A 24,268-nucleotide genomic window follows, 5' to 3' on the forward strand; every position below is an offset into this window, starting at 1 on the left:
ATAAGCTTTCAGGTAACAATCAGAGTTTTGGAAGATTTGCATCTGTTACTCTGAACCTGACAACTTCTGTTGCTTAAAGACTTCTCTGATGAGACTGATGATAATACTGACAAATGTGATTTTTGATACTGTATAAAATGTGTCAACATCTGTAAGAACCACACACTCTGCACGTCAGTGTTTTCCACATGGCCCAGAATCACCCGAGGCTGACAGACCCATTCAAAGTTCAGGGAACACCAGTGGATCATGTTAGAACAGAAGTAGGAACTGCTCAGAGGCCACATTGCAAGTACATTTGTGTTGGTGGCGTGTTGAGCCAGGATAGAGAATGAGATGACAGGGGAATCAGAAAAAATGTATTATGAGTAACTGAGTCTGAGAGTAGGCGGCATGTCCCTGGCCAGAAAGGCATGCCCATAAGGGTCACACCCACCGTGTCCATGTTTGGGGTAATGACAGACCATCCTAGACCCTTTTCTCCATTTTCCACTAATGGCAAAAACACGATCTTAGCAGAAAGGCTGACAGACAGCAGTGATCACAACTGAGGTAAAAGTTCCAGTGGAGCCCCCAGCCAGGAGGACAGCCATGTGGGGCCGCCTTGCTCACACCCCTTGCATGGCAGTGGGTGCCCTTCTTTCCTTTTGATTTCTCCCTGCTTTGCTAAAGATATCTTAGCTGGGCCTCCACTTTGAGAATGTCCTTTTGTTTGTGAGATACCTCAAAAGGCTTTTTCTTTTTTGGGCAGTACTATGATTTGAACTTGGGGCCTTGCATTTGCCAGGCAGGTGCTCTACTATTTGAGCCATGCCCACAGCCTTTTTATGCCTTATTTTTTGGAGAGGGTCTTGCACTTTTTGCCCAGGGCCAGCTTCAGATTGTGATCCTCCTACCTATGCCTCCCATATAGCTTGGATTTCAGATGCAAACCACCATGCCTGGCTTGTTAACTGAGATGGGTTCTTACTAATTATTTTCTTAGGCTGGCCTGAACCTTGTCCTGATTTCTACTTCTAGAGCAGCTGGATTACAGGTGTGAATCACTATGACCAGCTCAAAGTGCTTTTCCTTGTGGATTTCAAGGACCTTGGTTCAGGTGGGTGACTTGGAAACTGAGTAGTGAATTCCCCCTTCTCTTATCAGAGAATCCTCCTCATTCCAAATACCCTGCCCAGTGACAGCATCAGAGGAGCATACACAATTATCTGAAAAGGTTAGTAAAATACTGTTTTTAATTTTTATTTTCTTCAGTATTTTCTCAAAAAGTACTATCGTTAATAATAACATCTTTAGTTTTCTTTCAAGAAGATCATGACTGGTTTTCCTGTTTCTGAGAAACAATGACCTGTCATCCTGTGTTGGAAACTGAGAGGACTGTTTGCTTCCAACTTGGAATAAGACTCCCATGGCCTGGTGAAGTACAGTCTCCATGGTACTGGGTTGAAAAGCACTTCAACTGGAACTCTCGCTTATTTAGTGGGCAACTGTCAGCTCAGACGCCTATGTAAGTTACACAGAGATAAGTATGCTTCGGTTTTGACAGTGAAATGCTAATAAGCACTCTGAAGACTGAAATGATGAAAACCTGACGTTATCAACCTGGATTCAAGTCAACTGCTCAAAATGTCAACGTGGAAAGACCTAAATATAACAAATGTGATATGCTTTATTATGTTATAAATCTTAGTTATCAATAATTTTATTAAATGTAAATGAATTGTTAATACTTCTATATGGGTAAAATTATAAAAATTTTAAAGAAATTCCTGTATTTCATTTTACTAAGTATACTGCTACTTAATATCCACATGTTGAATTATAGTCAGCTTGGAACATTTATGTGTAATTTATACTATCACATAAGTATAAATCCTTTCTTATGAAAGGAACAAGAATGAATTGGTACATTTCTTCATACTTAGGGTAGACTTTGCTATAAGTAACAATCACAGAATTATACATTATATACATTATACATTATAGGAAAGGATATTTTTCTTTATTAAAAATTCAAGTAGTAAGTTTTCTTATTTTGTACAATGGAACCCTTCATTGTTTTAACATTATAGTTTATTGTAAAAACCAAACATACGAATTGCAGTTATAAAGTGAGATGCCTCAGTGGGACAAGGCCCCATTGGAACCAGGTTTCAACTTCCTTTGGACAGTCCTGAAAGGTTCTAACTTTGTTGAATATTATTCAAAAGACGGTGACTTGCTCAATCTAAGTATTAACACAGTCCAATGTTTAATCTCTATAATGGTACCAGAGCATTTGGTGGAAGGGGCTGGCTGTCCTCTGTGATTTCATCCTCAAAAATAAAGGATGAGCTATTAAAACATGCCTTAGCATCCCCTGAAAACTCACTCTAAACCTATCATCAAGATTCGAGGAGATAATCTGGTGAAGTACTAAGCATAATCTGCACTATAATAAAGTCTTAAGAAATGTTATTATTTTTGTTTTTTTTCTTAGACTTACAGTCCTTAGAAACACATGCTAGGAAGCTTAGAAGAGACCCACAATTTCCTGAGGCCAGAGGAAATTGTGTGGTGGCCTCAAACACTTGTAATCTTAGTCAGCAGCAGAGCCACATCCACTCTTAACATCTGTATGTTTTCAGGCTGTTCTACCTCTTAGAACAGAAGCTCTCAAAGTAAAGAATCTTAACTTGGAGAAATCTGCTGAGGGCTAACAAAGAGACTCTGGATAGAAAATCATGACAGTTAGAACTATGGTCATCTATGAAGCTGGGTCCTTCATTTTACAACCGAAGCCCAAGGAGGTTAATGATGTGCTCAAAGCAACATCACTAGTTCATGTTACTGACCAGGATCTAGACTTCTCTTCCAAAGGGATGCCCAATTTTGAAACAAACAAACAAAAAAACCAAAACTGGTTGGTTTTTGTGTGTGAATTGCTGAATAAATAGGACATAACATGATAATCAAGGCATTTTCTGAATCATTTCTATTTGAGAAGATGGATCTTTCTGGAAAACTAGTCTCAGAAGTACAGAAGAGGAAAGAAATGGCAGAAGGGAGCATTTGAACACATGCTGTAGATTGCTCTAGAGCTATTGCCAATCACTAGCATACAGAAGAACACCAGAGCAAATGGTAAAGACCCAGTATGACTGAAGTCTCCTGTTCTAGAGACCCGAAGTGACTGGTCCTGTTCACAGTTACCATCCATCAATTCACTAGCACAACATGGCAAGTGAGCATGGATGACATGTTCCCACAATTTCCACTTGGCATGCTGTGCCTCCCACCAGTACTCCTGGTCTCCAAGCCTCAAAAAAACCCAGCATCTCCAGAATGTGACCAATAAGTTACATAAAATTCTTCAAAAAAGGTCACAAGAACACGCTGTTGGCTTCTGAGGCCCTCTTGCCTAGAGAGCAATTCAGATAATGGGAAGGCTATTCTAGTCAAGATGCACTGAAATCACTTATTAAAACTATTGTGCAAAAGATCTAACCCATTTTTAAGAAATAAGAGTGAAGCCAAGGTTCTGCTTATCATCTTTTTCACTTGCATTCCAATAGGCGTCCCTGAGGCACACAGGGGAAAGTCAGAACCATTTCTCCAGGAATTTCACAGCTCACAGCCCATGCACGGGAGTTTGTTAGTCAAGAGAATATTACTCTTCCCCAGGGGCGTGGGAGAGGAGAACTCTAGTCTACAGGACTGTTGAGTAGGCTGCACCTACATGGTTTCAAGAACTGTAGGGAAAAAAATCTAAACCCTATAGAGGTGCTCCACCAGGAATTCTGGAATCACTCCACTGACAAATTTTCCTATCTGAGAGAGACCAGGAAAAAGCAGAATGGTGTTTTTCACCGTGATCCCTGATACAATTGCTACAGCTCACACTCAGAATACTGAAGACTCCTCCCCTCTACTTTCCCATCACTTGTGATTACAAGTAATAGCTGCTATGGCACAGGGCAAAGCCAGTGAATACAGGAGACTGGCTGCTTTCTGTCCACCTGCTTCTGGCTTATGCCCAAGATCCCCAGAGTGCAATGAGGCTCTTCCTCCCTGTACCTAGGAGTTCTTCAGCATCATCTACTTAAATTTACTGGAGACTTTATTAGGGATTAACAGATGAAATGCTAAAATCAGAACCTTCCACAGGTCAGAGTGCCTTGCAACCACTGCTACACACTTACATACAGTTCATTTGTTGCTCATATTTCTCTAAGGTCATATGGTCATTTCTATACGACTTGAGAAACTTTACATTCTAAAATTTAAAGATATTCAGATGATGTGTTTATAATAAAGAGAAAAGATGGAGAAGAAATGTGACAAGTGGGAGAAATTAAGTAGGATGTTATCTGTCACATCAACACTTAAAAATAAAAATCCTGATAGAAATCCAATCCGTAGTTGCTGTGGTGCTGGGATGGGAGTCAAATTTTTTACAAAGGGGCATGAAAGAACTTTCTGGTGTAGTGAAATGTATTTTTTGATTTCGTGGTTACATGGCTATATTCATGTCAAAACTCATCAAAGTGTACATGTAACTGTGTGTACTTTACTATATATAAATTATACCTCAATAAAGATGGCTTTTAAGAAATTCTTAGAAACATGGGATATGGGTTCATTTGTAGATTTTCCCCCATTACAAGCAAAACAGAACTTTGTTAAAGGATAAGGGTCTATAGCTTTTTCTTTACTAAGAACCTGGGTAGCAGCCCAAAGCCACTCCGAACTTAATAAGTAAACTACACCCAGACGGGGATCTCTTCCTGTTGAGTGGGTGAAAAGGGAAGGAGGTGCAAATCTCTTTAAGAAGTGCTAAACAATCTGCAGCTTAGAGATTCTGCTCAGTTTTGGAGTGGAATTTTACAGTAGGTGATCTTTCTCCAAGCACTGCTGGCAAATAAGCTACAAAAATTTAGAAGTTAATCCAGAAAAATGTTTCAGTTGGATGAGGTGTAAAATTTCGTAATATAAGTTGGGTCATCAGCAAACCTGTAACATTTATTTTTAGTGAATGGTTTTAGAAGCAAAGGACATAGAAAATAGGGCTGACTCATTCAGGTTATGACAAACCACAGAAAATGTAAGGCAGTAGTAAGTTGTTCCTTGTTATCAGCGGGGAATTAGTTCCAGGTTCCCCACGGATTCTAAAATCTGTGGATGCTAAGTCCTCAGCATTATATCTGTATGTATGTAACCTACATACAACTTCCATTATACTTTAACTGATATCTAGATTACTCATAATATGTAATATGATGTAAGACCTATGTGACTAGCTATTAGGCTGTATTGTTTAGGAAATAAAGACAAGTAAAAATAACCTTACAGGTTCAGTGCAGATGCTTTTTAATAAAACATATTGTTAGCTGGGCACTGGTGGTTCACATGTGTATTCTAGCTGTTTCAGAGAATGAATCAGAGTAGTGGACCCAGCGTTACAGAGGGCTGATCACACACCTAAGAAGTGACACACATGGCTGGCAGTATGACCCATGTGATAGAGCACATGCTTAGGAAGTGCAAGGCCCTGAGTTCAGCCCCCAGTATGCCAGAGAGAGAGAGAGACAGAGAGCGCTACACAGACCAGACTGGTAGCCATTATAGATGTATGTAACTTTTTTGTTGAAAGAATCAAAGTATTACAATATAATGTTCAGGTTTGAGCAATTTTGAGCAGTTCTAGTAACCTGGAGACCCTAAAAGAGTTTAAGAACTAATTTGAGGTCACATAAAAAACTTAAGTAAAAGCTTAAGGGCAGAGCTATGACTTTACAATCCCTGAGAAGTCCAAATATTAGGGGCAAAGAAAAATGATTCCAATAAAAAGAGGGAAATATGATGAAGCAAACATGTAAGATAAAACTGCATATCTAAATTACTGAGTTTGAGACTAATGTAATGATTTACTACAATAAGAAAGCCGACTCTTTTACAAGTGCCCATAGATAGTCTCATTCTTTTTTTTTTGCTTTATCAGGGGTTGAACGCAGGGCCTACACCTTGAGCCACTCAAGCCACTCGGCCAGCCCTTTTCTGTGATGGGTTTTTTTGAGACAGGGTCTTTTGAACTATTTGCCTGGGCTGACTCTGAACTGCTATCCTCCTGATCTCTGCCTCCTGAGTAGCTGGGATTACAGATGTGAGCCACTGGTGCCCGGCTCTCATCTTGCTTTGTACTCTCAAATGGTTTTACACTCCCGAAGCCAGCAGAATTCTTTGATTCCTGTTTCAAAAAGTTAAATTGATAGAGATTTTGCCACTAGTGATTATTTCCCAAAATTCTAAAGACTATGTAACAGCAATTTTGAAAGAATTTCTAATAGCCTCTTTCCAACCCTCAAGTCGGTAATTCAAGAGTAATTTTATTTGTTCAATTGGCCCAGATTCAGAAATCTTTCCCAAACTGCAGCTGGCTTAGAGAATTACAATTTGATCTTCTGCTGGCCTGTTTTCCTAGAGCTGAGGAACTGATGTGTTTATCTCCCATCTTCCTCTTTCCATCTGGTTTTCCCTAGTGGCTTTCAATTACTAAACCTTTCTGTGGGTGATAAGAAGGAAAGACAGATGATACTCACACAAATAATATCCTGAGCCCTTTTGGATTTCTTTAATCATTTCAGTATGGGATTTTAAGAGTAAGGTCTAGATGTTCTCAGTACATGACTGACAGCTATGAACTTGGGGAATGTCATGTGGCATCTTGGCTTTTTTGAACACATTTCTAAAAAGATACCTTAGCATCTCACAAACTACTTCATGTCACAAAGATCATTTTTTGGACCTCAGAAGCTTTCTCTGTAGAATGAGGAATGGATTCTGAGTTCTTAGAGGGAAAAACAGTATCAAGTCAAGTTCGATTACTGGTCTAAGTCTCAGGATGGATTTCTATTAGGGCCTTAGGTTTGGCTGAATTGAAAATATATGTTTGTTCATTCATTTTACAATGCTCAAGGTGTCGAATGAGAAGTGAAACAACAATGAGGGGCTAAAGCCTAGAAGTGGGGGTGGAGAGCCACAGTGTCATATTAATGTCTGATGCGTGATTCTGAAAGAAATCAGTTTTCCTTTGTACAAGTGCATTTCCTGTGATCTGGTGGGTCACCAGAGAGCAAGCTGAAATCGTAGCAAGTCCAACTTAGTATTTATTGAGCTCTTGGACTACAGGCAGTTTGGTCCCTGCTCTCAAGATGCCTAAATGTCAATTAAGTAGGTAGAAATAATGAGCTATTGAAACATAAAATCTTTGAGTCAGGGCTTATAGCTTATAATATTTTTTTATTCCTTCCAGAGTGCAGCCTGTTTCTCTGCAGATAGGAGACATACAATAAATGCTGAATTGAATGGAACTAATTTTGAAAGGCGAATTAGTTAGTTAGTTAGTTCATGGGGACCAAAGGAGAGGCAGGGATGAGCTTCTTGCCTTCTTAATTTGTTTAAATTCCAAGATAACTTCTGAGTAAAAAGAAGTTGTCTGTATAGATGGCTCATAAGAGACTGCTTAGAATATGAAGTGTGAGGATATTAAGAGCAAAGGAAGGAGAGCCTTGACCTAGCTAGAGTAAAGAAAAGAGGTAGACCAAGGGGAAATTGAGAGACCTTAATGGGCTTAACATGGAGAACAGGTGTGATAAAAACTTACTTTATGCTTCCCATCCAGACAAAGTACAGTTTAAGATATGTCATACTAAAATGCATATAGCACAGGAAAATAACACATTTTATTCCTAATTGTCATTAGAGTATTATTGGCCAAAGACACGTTTTCCTTATTGAAGGTAAAGAGGTATGGTAGTAGTATTAAACATGAAACTCCACTTTGATGATGAAACAATTAGAGCTTTTGATGTTTTCTTGTCAACTGAAAGGGCAGTTCAAGCATCAAAAAGACGGATCTCGGAGAGCAACCTTCCAGACAGTATCAGACCCACCAATGGGCATCTGATTGATGGTTGCTCTGATCTCAGAAAGCAATACTGTTTCTGGTCGCATTTTTTATTTCCAAGGAAAACCACATTATAAAATCTTGTTAAAATTCATAACCACCAATGCCATGGCATCCATAAAACCCGTCAGAGATTGGAGAAAAGTGAGACTGGGGAAGGGCTTGTTCAAGACCACATCATTAATACACAGTGCCCATTAGGCGTCTTTGAACACAAAACACTGTTTCTTTAGAAGGACATTTACACTCTGAGGAGTTCTGTGCACAAATTGTAGTCTTTCTCATAGATCCCTAAACTGGCTTATATATGCACTGCAGGAACTTCTGAAAGTTCTCCAAGGGCCCATTCACCCCTAGAGCCCACCTTAACCTTGTCTGAGTTATAGTGGAGACTTGGGCATGTATAATTTGGGGCAGACAGACTGGGGTGGGTTAAAGGACTAAGAACAAAGAAGAGCTTGAACAGGAATAAGGAATGATCAAAAAAAAAAAAAAAAAAAGAAAGAAAAAAAGTCCAAAAGACTAAAAGCACAAGAAATCAGCACAGTTTTCTGCAGGCTGGCTCCATGCCATCTATGCCTTTGGAATTGCTACTTTTATTCATGATTAAGCTGATGTGTGGCTTTCCTGCTGATTTCTACACGGAGATTATATATATACTTAAAGCAAAGTAAAAACATTAAGAACAGTTGCTTTGTGGGAGACTAAGTCAATTACCACACCAGACTGGTTATGCCCCTTTTCTACTCTGGGGGATAAAGAATCCTATCATTTTATAGAGGTATCCAAAGAATTCCAGTAGTTAATGGCAATTTTAGGTAGGGACCCAATTATATCTCAACATCAATTTTCAATATGTAGTCTGATGACATCACGGAAATCTTTATAATAAATGTAAAACAAATTTCTTTAAAAAATTATGACAATGTCTAGCACTGCATTCATTCCAAACTTATAGAAGAAAAAATTATATTTTCTGCACACACACACACAGGTTATTCAGTTTGTTCTAGTTCCCAAGCTCTCATTTTGTGCACCCTTGCCTGCCTCACAGGCATCCTTACAAGTGAAGTGACTAATCCAAAGCTAAAGCAGTCTGCCTAGATTTGAGGTCCTAGATCATAGCATACTTTCTGAAATGCTGGTATCTGAGTGTTTATATTGTTAAAGTTATATGAGATGTTTTCTACAGAATGTTTTGGGGTATTTAAATTTATATTATCTATAAGAATAAAATTATCGCTAAAACTACTGAATACAACCATCGGTTCAGTATTGGTTGAGTTAAACATATTATATTCACTACTTGGAAGAAGAAACTATTCAAATCCTGCTTTGAGATAAATAAAAAGAAATAACTAATAAAACTGGACTGTTGGCTGGTCTGGACTGCTAAATTAAGCCATTTTAGAAGAGAAGGAAGTATGGCTTTTCTATATGCTGTAATTTCACAATTAACTCTATCAAAATGTTTAATTTTAAGTTTCCAACTGATATTTCAAATGAGAAAATCATATAGCTACCACTTAGAAAGAATTTTTCCCCCTCATAATAGGCTACTAGATTTCTTTACCTGGACTCACTTCCTGAGGCAAAAAACTTCATGGCCCTGAAATTATGTAGCAGACCATTCACAAAAGCTCAGATGCACAACTTACACCATAAGGAATGCAACAAACAAATGGACAAATGTGGAATCCTTACTCTTCAATTATCAAACAAAGGAAGACTGTTCAGAGATCATCTTACTCAAAATTTCCCAAAGGAGGTTTCATGAAACACTATTTTTCCAAAAATGTTGTCCACAATGGCAGGGGATTTACTAAGTCTGGGAGCACTACTAGAGAGTCATAATTATATCATATCATTAGTGGAAGGCATACAAAAAGAAACTGCTTTTTAGGCAGATGCAGTGGCTCATGCCTGTAATCCCAGCTACTTGGGAGGTGGAGATTGGTAGGATCATGGTTCTGCTGCGGGTTTTTAGCCCAGGCAAAAAAACTAAGCAAAACTTCATTTTAACAAAGAAGTCAGGCATGGTGGTACACATTTGTAATCCCAACAAAATGGTAGGTATAGGTAGGAGGATTGTGGTCTGAGGATGGCCCCACAGGGAAAAACATAAGACCCCATTCAAAACACAACTGAAGCCAAAAAAAAAAAAAAAAAAAGAAAAAGAAAAAAAGGCCTGGGGGACGTGGCTTAAGTGGCAGAGTACCTGCCTAGCAAATGCAAGGCCCTGAGTACTGCCAAAAAAAGGAAACAGAAAAAGAAAATAAACTCTTTTAAAAAACAAAAAAAACCCCTATTTTTCTCCAACCTATTAGAGGACAGAACCCTTTAGGCTGTAGGTATTTATTAAAATCCTGTGTAATTAATGTTTGGTAGAAGAAAACGAGTATAGACAGGCTAGGTGATAAAACTAGTTTGTGGGTAAACTAAAGACAGATCTCACTTTCAAGACCCTACTGAGGTATTGTCTCAAGGCTCACAGACTACAAGAGCCACATCTCGGAGACCATCTAGCCCAAAACTCTCCTGTCAAAGGTGTAGAGATACAGTCTCAAAGAAACAAAGCAGCTGGCAACAGGACACATAAACCCCATTCCTCCAGCAGTGCCAGTGCCTTGCTCTAGTTCCCAATACACAACAGCACACTAACTCCTGCAAGGCCAACACTCTTTGCCTCTGAGGCACAGGAGTCATGGACAAGAGGCATTTTAGCTATTAAGAACCCATTAAAATATTCATCAAACCATAATAACTGTCAATAGATATTTTAAATCAATTAAACATGATTGTTTTTACTTACAAATGTCATCCACTGTGACAGGGAATCAATGTTTCAAGCTGTTGAACAGGTCATCATCCCTGCCCTGTTGGATGACACCTGTAAATAAAATAAATCTATTTTTGAGTGAGATTTTTAAGCCAACTAGATTTCCAATGCATGCAGTTTAATGCAAAGAGTAATTTTTAAATGAGCCTTAATAAAATACTGCTGGAGAGAGACACATTCCCGTGCCAACTATTTCCCTGTAAAGAGTCACCACTGGCCATGGGTACAGTACAGTAATGTGTAATGTTGATGGAATACAAAGGGAATCAAGGCTTTCAGCCTGAAAAGGGGCCTCTAGGCGTTAGCTCCCCTGGTCTCCTGCCTCTGTGAATATCAGTTCTACTTTGTAGGAAGGACAAGCAAGACTCTGTCAAGTTAGCCTTAATGTTAAATACCTAAGTGTCTTTAGCTCAAGTTCCTAGGAGAAGAAAAATATATACATAAGACATTAGCATAGGTTATCATTAGGCTGATAAACTTTGAAAGACAAACATTTCACAAATGTTGACTTAGAATATTCTAGCACATCCACATAAAACACAGTAATAGATATCCAAAGTACAAGTGTTATAGAAAATGCTGTGGGTAGAAAATCAAGCAACAGTGGGAAAAAAAGTATGAGACAATGAAAACAATATGGAATATAGCATGCATTTATCATTTTAAACTCAGGTTACTATTAAACAAGATTTGTGGTTCCCAACCAATATAAGCATATGAAAAACCATTTTTGGACATATTTTTTACGGTCTATGATTTAAAACGGTTTCTTGTAGCCATAGCACACCAATGTAAAGTAAGATCCTCCAGAAACTAGAATTTAAGCTGGACAATGAACATTCTAAATTTCCATTCTGTACTTAATTATTTCAAAGTAACTAAGAGTATTTTAGGATGCTGCCTTGAAGTAATATAGCAGTTATAACAACATCACAAAACTCATACTGAGTGCCAAGCACTATTTGAGTGTTTTATGCATGCAAATTCATTTAATCCTTACAACTTGGTTATTACAATTTTACAAATATGATGATCAAAACACAGAGAAACTAAATAACTTGCACATAAACCTATTTGGTGACAGAGTCCAAGTTCAAAATCTAGTATATTTAATTTAACCACTGAAGATTCTTAAAAATATAAACATGAATTAATATAATTCCAATTAGAATACATAAAGTTCCCTTGACTAAATCTCACACAACATGAAACTTTAGGAAATTCTTTCACTCTTGGGGGATAGCTATAAGGGAGAAGGTGGGGACAATTTCAAAAGTAAACTTTTTTTTTCCTTTTGGCATCATTGGGGTTTGAACTCAGGGCCTCACACTTGCTAGGCACTTGCACCTGAGCCACTCTGTCAGCCCTGTTTTGTGTTGGATTTTTTTGAGATAGAGTCTCATGAACTATTTGCCTGGGGTGGCCTCAAACTTTGCTCCTCCTGTTCTCTGCCTCCTGAGAAACTAGGATTACAGGCGTGAGATTCCAGCACCTAGCTTTAAAAGTAAAATATACTTAATGCCAAAGAATTAAGACTTCTGATGTTTATCTGAAAATTATTACAGTTAAAACATGACAATTGGAAATCTTGTTTTTTACAATGAAAGAAAAATCTTCCTCCTACTCAAGATGGACGATTCCCAAAACAGTGCAACAGTTATTAAAGGACTGAAGTAAATCTTGTGTACTAAAAAAATTAAATAATATTGCTAAAGAACAGAACTATTTATAAAGTGAATTATCTTTAAGAAAAACAAAAAAGTAACTGTGGTAATGTGACTGCCCGCAATTATTTCATGTAATGGTAGTTATCTAATTTTGATTGTAAGTTATGCTTTTGACCAAAACCCCTAAACTTTTTTTACTAGAGGCCATTTTTCCAATAGCTTTTTAAAATTGAAACTGATAAAATAGGAAACAATCAGGAATACCAAGAAACACCTGACATATTTAAAATGAACAAGAAACAGACACATGCAAAGCCCAGCATCACAGAGACTTGACATTGAGAACAAATGCATTTACTTTTCAAACTACTCGTTGAGACATGACTCCTGGCAATAACGGCCTTCTAAAGCGGACCCCAAACAGAAAAAGATAAAGTGTGGTTTTGTGGTAGCTTACCCTTTTCTCTGACACCCCATCCTGGCCTGTAGCTTCTCTCTCATCATGTATCTCTTTCAGGACTGCCGTATGTTTTTTGTATGCTGGCTCTCTGTTTAGGGTTGTGTATCCTACGTGCTCATAAATTGGGTTTATCGTCATCTTGGCAATGTATTCTGCTGCCTTGGTTTCAATATAGAGAGTAATCAAGCCATCAGTCACCAGATCGTGGATGGACTCAAAGCGTTTCTCCCCAACAAAGTGCTTTCCATCGTAGTAGAGCCTGAAGTTTCTGGTTTGACTTCCAAATCTGCCTCAATGAAATGGGAAAGATGTTTTTAAGAAAGGTAAGCAAGTGAACTCTTTCTGAAAAAACCAAAACCCCAAAAACCACTGCCTGCTTTGTATAGGTCTCTTTGTTTAAATAAGCCATGTTCAATTGCTTTCAATCACCTATAACAAATAAAATCAAACTTTTGATCAAAAAAATGAAGTTACAATAACTAGGGATAGCTAGTCAGAAATATGTTAACTCTAAAAGGAAAAATTTGTTAGCACTTAAAGGTACTTCATTATGCTTGTAGTATAGTGGGAGAAAATAAATTTCCTATCCCATTAAAACACAGCCAATATTCAGTTAGTTAACTATAATATATGAAATTTGCACACTGACATTTTTTTTTCAAGTTGATCAATAAAAATATTCAATGTACTTTAGACACCAGCATTCATGTCTTTCAATGGGAGAGCCCCACTTAGGGCTCGCCTGAGTATGATGCCAGCAATCACGAGGACAAGAGCTGGCTCCAGAACCTGAGCTGCACAGGCAGGATGGCACAGAAACACATTCTTGCTACTTCTGGTCATGGGCCAAGGACTTTGCATTTCTTTTTACACAGCCATTTTCTTATGTCTGCTGGTTAAGTATGCGCAAAATACTCACAATATACAGGGCAAACAAGTCATAAACAATCAGATTACAAAAGTTCTGTTGTCAGTTTGAGTCATGTTTGAATGACATGTTTTAACAACTGGAGAAGAATAGTTGCCTTGTATAAAAATTTCAGTATTTGGGTTCCTACAGCAAAACTTCTTCAGAAATGGACCAAGTTGACATCATCAGTGTCTTTGTCAGAAGATACAGGCAGCTTTAAAGAAGGCTGATGCCCAGTGTCATGGTGTCCTGCCAGTAGGCTGAGTGAGCCTAATTAAACACTAAGCAAACCAGAAAGGATATATCTAATTTCACTGTTAAAAACACACAGGAACAGAGAGGAACTAAAATAATTTGTTTTTAAAGTGTTTAGTGGGACTGAACTGGAAGCTTGTTATTATAACATTATTCTAGTACAGATTATATTTCAAATGGGTAAGTTCTTATTGTGTCCTTTAAAAAGGAAACCAAGTATTTTTTATAATGGCCTGAGATATCTGTTTCTGTGGTTTGAATTTAGACCTTAATAATCATTCAATCCAGAATCTAATGTAATGCCCATGCTGACCCCTTTAACATAATCCATTTTTTGGTTCTTCAAAAGCAATCAAATTTTGATTTATACTGAAGTGAATGGCCCACAGAATTAGACTTCCTTATTCTTCATTTTCCTCTAAAGTTAAAGATGTATTTCTCCCAAGTAAATTTTTATAACTCTAAAATTTAGGAAGGTAAAATTTCTTATGCCAATGTTAAGTATTAGTTTTCTGTTTACTATATAACTTATCATTTCTTTTTTGCTAATAGGCATTATCTGCTATTTACAAATAAACATACAAAGCCACTTGAAAATGTATGCTCTTACAAGAAGAAACACACATGGCATAGTATGTCACTAGGCCCCCTTTAAAGTGCACTTATACATGGCATTTCAAAGAAGGTTCAGACCTTTGTACTCCTGCCAGGGCTTATGACTTTATGGCAGGCGTTTCCACAGTGGCTATGGCCTTAAAATAGCCTATTCAGGCAAGGGTGTCAGTCACTTGCCACACACTGTCTTCTGAAATCTGCAAAGTATGCAGACACAGAGCACAAAGGGAAGGTGGCTGGACTGGCTTCATATAAGCTGGGCAAGATGTGACTGAAAGTGACTCTATGGCTAGACTTCTAGTGCTTTACAAGGAGCTATTCCTAATCTGGCCAAGGAGAGGCTTTCTGGTTATCTGTAGGGCACCAGGTGAAAAAGAATCAGGTTGTCCTTTTCTCTTTCTCAGCTCAGCAACTTCAGGAAAGAGCTCCTCCTCAGGATTCCTGGTTCCTCCTCAGCGTGCATTTCAGCTCAGTATGCCAGCCTCAAGGGTGCTATCAGATTACTGAAATAACTCATAATGTGGTTTGATTAAAACTCAGCCCCAGACGACAAGAAAATGAATTTCCATTTTGTAATTTTGACTGAGTCTTTTCTTTAGGATTTCTCCTATGGGAACTGCACGTTTTCCCGTGTACTCTAAACTAGCACTCTTGTGTTTAGGAAGCTACATAAAGAACAGCATAATGGTGTGAACTGCCAGAGACTGTGCCAGTTTCTCAGTTTCATCTGAAAAATGTGTAGTACTTCATGGAAACACCAGTGGAGAAAGAAGATCTCTGAGAAAGATGGGGAATGGATGATTTGTTCTACCTACGAAGTGCCTAAAGAAGGAAGATGCCAGATCTAAGGATAGAGAAAAAAAAAAAATCCTCCCTTTTAAAAGTGTTCTGCCAGCAGATTGTTACCGACTCAATAAGCATTTAACAAAATATCCAGACACTGTATTTAGTATTAGGAAGCTCAGTAATCACAATGGGAGATAGATAAAAAATAAAAGCAAGACAAAGGTATGAGACAATCAATTTAAAAAAGTTTACCTTCAGATTCAGTACTGGGGTTTGAACAAAGGGTCTCACACTTGTTAGGCAGGCAGGCATGACCATACCTTCAGTCCTTTATTGTTTTAATTATTTTTTGGATAGGGCCTGCATTTTTGTTTGGGCTGGCCTCAAACAGCAATCCCCTATGTCTCCCATGTAGCTGACTGGATTACAGACATGCACCACCATACCCACCAAAATGTGTATAATCTTGTTCTTACACAGGGAAGTTAAATTTCTATAAAATGATTATGGAACAAAGGAAATCCAACAAATTCCTCACATTATAAAAAATCAAGAAACTCATTGCTTAATAAGATCTCAGAGCCCCTCCTATATCCAAGCAAAAAAGTACCCTTGTAGTTTTGAAATAGAATTTGACCAGGGCAGGCAAGGGTGGGTCCTACGTATTTAAAAGTTAGGATGTGGGATTACATGGATGTGAGTTTACATCTTGAATCTGCTACTTCCTAGTGGGGTGACTTTGGGAAGATCATTCTACATCACCGGAACCCATATGGCTATGATTGTATCAGATCTTTAAGTCAAAGCTAAATACACAATAGGCTCAATGAATGGTAGTTCCTCTTTTCTGTTAGCTTAGGCCCCTGCAGAGAAGGATGGAGTGAGTTATCAAACAATAAGGTAAGAGAAAAGATAGTCAATAAATGTGTACAGAGATGACTGAATGAGTAAGTGGCTACAACTGGCTATATAGGAACACGTCCACCGTGGTTAATTTCATAGTCAACAAAAGGCTTGCAGGAGCTCTTTGTGAATTTTTTTTCCTGGATGTCCTGGATTGTTAGAGTGGACCTACTACAGAGTGCAAAGTAGGGAGAAGCAAACCAACTGGACCTTGCCACTGTGCTCCGACCTGTCAATTCAAAGGAGAAATACCAATAAGTAACTTTTATTAAAAGTAGGATATATTAAGTGGATCTAGTGACAACTACTCATCTCTGGACTAGAAGTACTGATTTCTAAAACCTCTGAAAGCTGAACCATTTCTATTTTCTTTTCCTATTTTCCAGTTATTTGCCTCTGTCCTGGACTAACTGCTGTTCTTCCTTGGTAAACAAGTTTGAAACTGTAATATGCCCAACTCTTGCCTAGATAGAGTTCAACAAGATGAAAGCTCATTTTTTTCCCAAGTGGTACTGTAGTGACCAAACAGGAAAGGAAGACAGGATAACATGCTTTGAACTGCTACTGTTGTACATAATTGCCACTTTCTAGAAAGAATATTTTCTTCTCCAGTGATTACACATTTTGGTTTCCATATTTTAGGCTGTTTAATGCTGTGCCCACTTTCATTCAGATGAATTTAAAAATATAGTTCTAACATTTAGTTTTATAAAATGAACACATCCTTAATACCATCCTTTCTGTTTTTTTAGCAAGTGAATCAGACTCATAAAAACAAATTCAGTCTAGAAGCACAAAATGAAAATATATATACAGAATAGCTCTGGAATGTTACTTTACTTTTTGTAAAACTATTAATTAGTTTTGATTTGAGGCCAGTTATTTGGAAGTATTTCTTCAAAGGAAAGATCCAAGCTAACAGATGTTTTCTGTTAATAAACAGAAAATGAAACATATACAACACACTTGTCTAAGCTAATAATAATGTAAGAAGTATTTCCAGCAACCAACTTACAAAAAACCATTTTTGTTTATCACAAATATGTATCTGTTTGTTGTTTACCATGAAAGAAGCTAAGCTAATCTTGAAATCAATACAAATATAATATAAATGGATACGATCATAAGTACACTCTTGGAAGACAGGCTAAAACAGCAATAAGAACGTGAAGTATTCCATCAAATACTAAAAAGTCAATGTAGAGGCATTCTATGAACTAAGGAAAGCTAAAGGAAGAGAGAGCATAGCTATATTCAACTTTGTTCAGACTCCCCCTCAAAGCTTCTGGAGACAGTGCTGAACCCCAGCCACTGGAGCAGAAGATGCAGCTTTGTTCACTGGGTGGACAAGAACAGCAGACAGGGTTGAACACAGGTAATGCAGAGTTGCATGGATTCTGAACTCTCAGACCCAGCATTGTTACCTATGATTGCACAAAGTCATTTGTCATTCACATTGCTACTCTAGTCTAAGGCTCTCTGAAGTAGACTGACATTCATGATTCCTCACTCTGAAAGATATATATTCTAAATTATAGGACTTCTGATGGTCTTTTTGGACCTGTGGCTTTAAATCAGTACAGGTAGTCAGTGACTATGTCTTTGTAACTACATACTCCTGGATTCACATACCATGATAGTTCATTTCATGTGTTTGTAAGATCCTATCAGATAACTTTTTCTTCCTGAAAATCAATGGCTTACTCCTACCCCTAAAAGGGTTCCAACACTTTAGCAAGCCCTGAGTCCTTGAGAATCGACTGCTAGCATTACCACTTTTAAAACACCAGAAACCTGCATGTGATGCCCTAAGTAAAGGACTACTGAGCAGAGTTAGTAAACAGCTTCATCAATACTTTGCCCTGAGCTGGCCAGCTATACATAACAATAAAAAGTATTTTTAAAATTACATGGGAATTACAAAGAGCTGTCAAAATACAACCAGTTTTGTTAGGCATAATTTAAAAAATAATACTTTGACACAGTGTTTGTCACTGACAACTATGAAATGCTCTTAGTGTGCCGATCTATACAATACAGAGCTGCTTTGCATATTGACAACTGGGACTTTCCAACTGCATGAACAAGTTACAATATCTGCTATTATTTTTCATTTTACTGTTAAAACCAGAGAACCCATACTAAATATTGTACCCAGTCACTACACAGCTTTTATTTTTAATTTCAAAGAGGTATTGTACATATGTTTTAACTTTTTGAAACCACAGTATGTCCAGAAATGATCAATGACTGCATTATTAATAATAGAGTTTGCTCCTTTAAGAATTGGCGATCAGTTCTAGTAAAAGGTTATTAAAATCTTGTTTAAAGCGAATCTACTACTTTAGGATATCTGGACTACAACAGAGGTCTAGAAAAGCACAGAGTTATATGTGTGAGTAATTCAAGAGTTCTACACATGCATGAGTGTGAACATGTATGCGTGTACAAACACAAACTTACATTTTCCTGTAGTTTTTCAGATTCCTGTTAAATTCCTTTATACTTTGATCATTTCTACATCAATTATATGCTCTAAGTATTACATACGGAATACAATTGACTACACACACACATATATGTAGAAAAGAGTTATTCAACTGTATTAAACATTAGCGATAACCAGTCAATTAGATGAAGAAAGAATTATCATCACACCTGTGGTTGTTACTTGCGGACTTTTTAAGGTTGATAAGCTAAAGGCTTAAACTGTAATAATGTATCTGTGTGTGTTTATTCAACAATAATTTAATAACTGATATATGCTAGGCATTATCCCATTATTTCTTACAGTAACTTTAAAGTATTATTATTATCACATCCTCACTGCATTTTACTTATTTATTTTGTTTATGTTTGTGGTACTGGAGTTTGGGCTCAGAGCTCACACACTTGTTAGGCAGGTGATCTACCACTTTGGTCATACCGTCCCAGCCCTTTTGTGCTTCAGTTACTTCTTCAGGTCGGGTCTCCCATTTTTGCCCAGGATCGGATGTAGGCTGGGATTACTCCTACCCTTGCCTCTTGTGTAGCTGGGATTATAGGCATACACCATCACCCCTGGCCCCACATCCTCATTTTAGAGCTAAGGAAACTGAGACTCAAGGAGATTAAATAACCTGTCCAAAGTTGTACAGAGAAAGCAGGAACCAGGGTTTGAATCCAGGACTATCTGATTACAAAGTCATGTTCTGAGTCACTGACAACCTATACTGATTTAAAACCACAGGACCAAAAAGGTCATTAAAAGTCCTATAAGTTAGGCTGTGCTTCTTTCAGAGTGAGAAATCATGAATATCAGTCTACTTCAGAGATCCTTTGATAACAATCTGAATGCAGTCTATTATTCATTCAAAGAACTGAACTACAGGTAAGTATGCTGGGTCTGAAGATTCATAATCCAGTGCAATTCTACTGAAAAAGCCTGGTATATGCCAGTACTACACAGGCTGAAGGAACCAAGATGAGTAAGACTTACTTCCTGCCCTACAGGACCTTGGTTCATTTTTAAAGACAGGCAGGCTCATAAATAGACTGCTACTGTAGGTAGTACCTTCTGCCTAGGGATATTCAGGGAACATGTTAGTATCTTTCCAGAAAGTAAATTAATAACCATGTGATAAAAGAGCACCAGGCATAAATGTATTCAATAGCGACTCGAATATAACCTTGCACGTTAGGTATAGCAACCACAATCCTTGAGTCATGGATGGATTTCTAAGCAAACCTAAAATCTTGGCAGGAAACAGCTATTGGTACTCTTGGCAAAATTATGACGGGGTCAATCTGTAGCCTGGAGAATGACCACAAGTGAGAGCAGAAGTGGGGGGGCTGGAGGTGTGGCTCAAGCAGTAGCGTGCCTGCTTTGCAAGTGCAAAGCCCTGAGTTCAAATCCCAGTCCCTCCTCCGCCCCCCACAAAATGTCTGAAGCAGGAGCAGATGGGACACACAAGAACGGAAGAACACTCATTCAGAGAGATGACAAGCCTGGAGATAAGAGAAGACATTTATATGACAGCTATTCTTCTAGACTCAAGGAAGACAAGACAAATGGGAGGTTGTCAATCCAAAGGAAATAGTACATTTAGTAAGATAAGAGCAAGTATGGACCAAATTGCTTTATGAGAACTTCAGAAAACAGTTAAGAAGCTATAATACTCCAGACAAGTAAGTGCAAAGCCCAGAAAAGCCACATTGAAAATCATTTCACTTTATTTGCAGTATCCCCTGCTCCAGCTGGGTGTGGTAGTTCAGGAAGTTGAGGCAGGAGGATGTGAATTAGAGGTTAGCCTGAGCTACACATCAAGACCCTGTCTCAAAAACACAAAAACACCAAAACACCAAGATACTAATAACAAATTTACTCCAAGATGGCACAGCTCAACTCTGTTTGAGGCTTCTGGGTGGGGTAGAAGGAGAACAATGAAGCATATTCATTTCGGCTTTTCAGGGGGTTTACTGAAAGACTGAATTTTCTCTTGCCTGATGCAAAAAACTAAAGTAATTGGCACTGTGTGGATATCTGGGGGCCTACAGAAAGTTGAGGAAGGCAAGGATAGCTTGCTGCAGCACCACATGGCCTGCAGTGTCATACAAAGAGACCACTGCAGCTGGGGATGATTGGGAAACGATGCCCAATTCATGGCTTCTTACTTGGAAGGGAGGCAGAAAAGTGGAGTGTACATATGGTATTCTGACATTCAGACACATGTTCAAGGGACTAGTATCTATCCCACTTGATTTTGGGAGCTGACAGAGTTTTTTCTCAATATCCACAGGACACTGGTTCCAGGACTCTCCACGGATACCAAAATATGTAGATGCTTAAAACCCTTTTATAAAAGGACTAATATTTCCATATAACACACCAATCATTTGAAATACTTTAACTCTAGATTACTTATAATGCTTAATACAATTTTAATAGTTCTTATACTGTATTGCTTGAGGAATAATGACAAGAAAAAAAGTCTGCGTGTTTAGTACCAATGCTTTACTGGGGGGAATATCTTTGGTCCATGGTTGGCTGACTCCATAGATGTAGAACCTGTGGGTGATTACAAGGGGTCAGCTGTACTGTGGATGAGTGGAAGTTGTTGAGAATCAAGGAGAGGGTGGGGCAGTCTACTGCAATAGACCGCAGAGCCTGCAGTGTCACATGGATGACAGAGGGAGGAGACACTCAGGCCTCCTTTCAAACAAAGTGGTAAACCTCTCCAGTTGGGAGGTTCCTCAGAAGACTTTACATTCTCTCAGAATCTCTAGACAGGCTGACCTTAAGATCTCCTAAACGTAAGCAGCCCATACAGGATACAAGAGGGGCTGCTTCTGCCAAGTGCATAAAAGTCAGGGGGAAAATCAAACAAATAAAAAACAAACAAGAAACACACAAAGACACAGAGAAACAATCCATGGAACAAAGCAAACCTCCTGAAACTAACTCCAAAGAAATAGATAAAAAAATAGATATTTATGAATACCTATTTTTGATAGATATGATAAAGAATTCAAATTAATATTATAAAGCATCTCAATAATTTACAAGACAACACACATAAACAACTACAAAAAATGGAAAAGTTACATGAACACACTGAAAATATCAATAAGCAGAAACTATAAAAAAAGAAATAAGTACTGGATGGAAGGACACAATAACTGGATGGAAAATTAGCTGAATGATTTTAACAGCAGGCTTGATAAAGCAGAAGAACGAATTGGTGAACTTGAAGACAAGTCAGTGGAAATTGCTACATCACAAGAGCAAAGAGAAAAATGAATGTAGATAAGTGAAAAAAATCCTAAGGGACGCACAGAACACCATCTAGTGGGCCAAGAGATGCTTTATGAGTGCACCAGGAGAAGGAGTAAAAAAGGCAGACAGCTTAAAGACTAAAAAATGTAAGAATGCTTCCTAAGTCTGAGGAAGGAAACTGACATCCAAATTCAAGAAGTTGGAAGTACTCTAACCAAGAACTCAGAGGCCCATACTGAGAAGTGTTATAATCAAACTGCCCAAAGCCAATGACAGAATCTTGAAAGACAGGAAACTCCCTGTCTATGAACAGGAATACCATGAGAAAATGTTGGTTACTTGTGTGGTTTTAGAGAATGGAGGCATACTGGGGAGTAATAAAAATGAATACAACAAGATTAAGAATGAGCAAAAAAAGTACAAGGGAAGGCCGACTAAATTATCAGACTTCTTAGCAGAAACCTTTCAGACTAGAAGAAACTAGAAAAATATATTCATTCAAAGTGCTAAAGAAAACAACTAACAATTGAGAGTACTATATCCAGCAAAACTGTCCTTCAATAAATGAAGAAGAAATAGACTTTTCCAGATAAACAAAAGCTGACACCCTGACTTATAAGAAATGCTAAAGGGAATCCTGCAAGTCAAAAACAAGGACACCAAACAGCAACGAGAAAAGGGCCAAAGATATAGCTCAGTCGGCCAGCACATGACTAGCAAGTGCAGAGCCCTGGGTTTGATCCTCAGTATTGCAAAAACAAATAAACAGTGTCTCAGCTAAAGTTAAGCACATAATATAGAATGCTATAATATTGCTGTTATGGTACATAAAGCATTTTTAACTCTGGTATAGAATTTAAAAGAAAAAAATAAAATATATAGCTACATTAAAAAGATGCATAATATATAAAGATAATTTGTGACTTTAATAACCTAAGTAGAGTGGGAAATGTAGAAGTAGAGTTTCATACAAGATTAAAGTTAAATTATCAGCTTAAAATAGATCACTATAACTATAAGATATTTTATGTATGCCCTTTGCCAGCCACAAATAAAACATCTATAGGGGATACTCGAAGAAGATGAGAAAGCAATCAAAGAATGTCAACACAACAAAATCAATGAAACAAAAAGGAAGGCAACAAGAGATGAAAGGAGGAACAAAGTAGACAAAACAAAAAAGAACAAAATGGCAGTAGAAGCTCAAGGCCATGAGTTCAAATCCTAGTACCACCACATCAAAACCAAAAAAGGAGTAGTAAGTTCTTTCATATCAGTAATTAGTTTAAACGTAAGTGGATTAAATTCTCCCAAATGACATAGAGTAGCTGAATGGCTAAAAAAATTTTGTTAAAGCAAGATGAAATCATATGCTGTGTACATAAAACTCACCTTAGATGTAAAGATACTCATAGGTGTAAAGTGAAAGAATGGTGGCTCATGTGTATAATCCTAGCTACCCAGGAAGTAGAGATCAGAAAGACCATGGTTCAAAGCCAGTTCCAGCAAAAAGTTCAAGAGACCTCATCAAAACCAATGGCTGGGCACAGTGGTAGGTGCCTGTCATCATAGCACACATAGGAGGATCACAGTCCAGGCTTGCCCAGAGAATAAAGTGAGACCCTACTTCAAAAAACAGCTAATTCAATAAGGCTTGGGGATGAAGCTCATGTAGTAAATCTTCTGCCTAGCAAGCATGAAGCCCTGAGTTAAACCCTCAATATGGCCAAAATAATAAAATAAAATAAAGTGAAAGGAGGGTAAGATAGATATTCCAAGCAAATGGTTATCAAAAGACAGCAGGGATGTTCATACATATATCTGACAAGATAGACTTCAAGTCAAAAGCTGTCACAGAGCAAAAGAAAGACATTATATAATGATAAATGGTCAATCCACCAGGAAGAGATAGCAATTATCAATACACATGCACCCAACATCAGAGCACCAAACATATGAAGCAAACTAACAGAACTGAAAGGAGAAATAGTATCATAGTAACAGTAGCAGATTTCAATACCCTACTTTCAATGAAGGATAGAAGAAGCAGAAAGATCAAAGAAAGAGAATTTGACCACCACTGAGCCCAAATGAATCTGACAGCTGTTATACAGAGCACTGCCCAACAATAGC

General features: G+C 37.9%; 1 protein-coding gene across 3 annotated transcripts in view; it reads right to left on the reverse strand.

Moving 5' to 3' along the window:
• Chn1 (chimerin 1) overlaps positions 1-24,268 on the reverse strand; it is a 160,937-nt gene that overhangs the window by 48,468 nt on the left and 88,201 nt on the right. For 2 of the 3 annotated variants that reach the window (XM_020168890.2, XM_074071136.1), the window contains one exon: positions 12,909-13,197. In XM_020168890.2, coding sequence (XP_020024479.1) covers positions 12,909-13,197 — 289 coding nt within the window. Of the gene's footprint in view, positions 1-10,757; positions 10,782-12,908; positions 13,198-24,268 lie in introns of those variants that run through there. The other variant, XM_020168891.2, reaches the window with a different exon arrangement.

This window comes from Castor canadensis, chromosome 4, assembly GCF_047511655.1.
Source record: "Castor canadensis chromosome 4, mCasCan1.hap1v2, whole genome shotgun sequence".
NCBI lineage: Eukaryota > Metazoa > Chordata > Mammalia > Rodentia > Castoridae > Castor > Castor canadensis.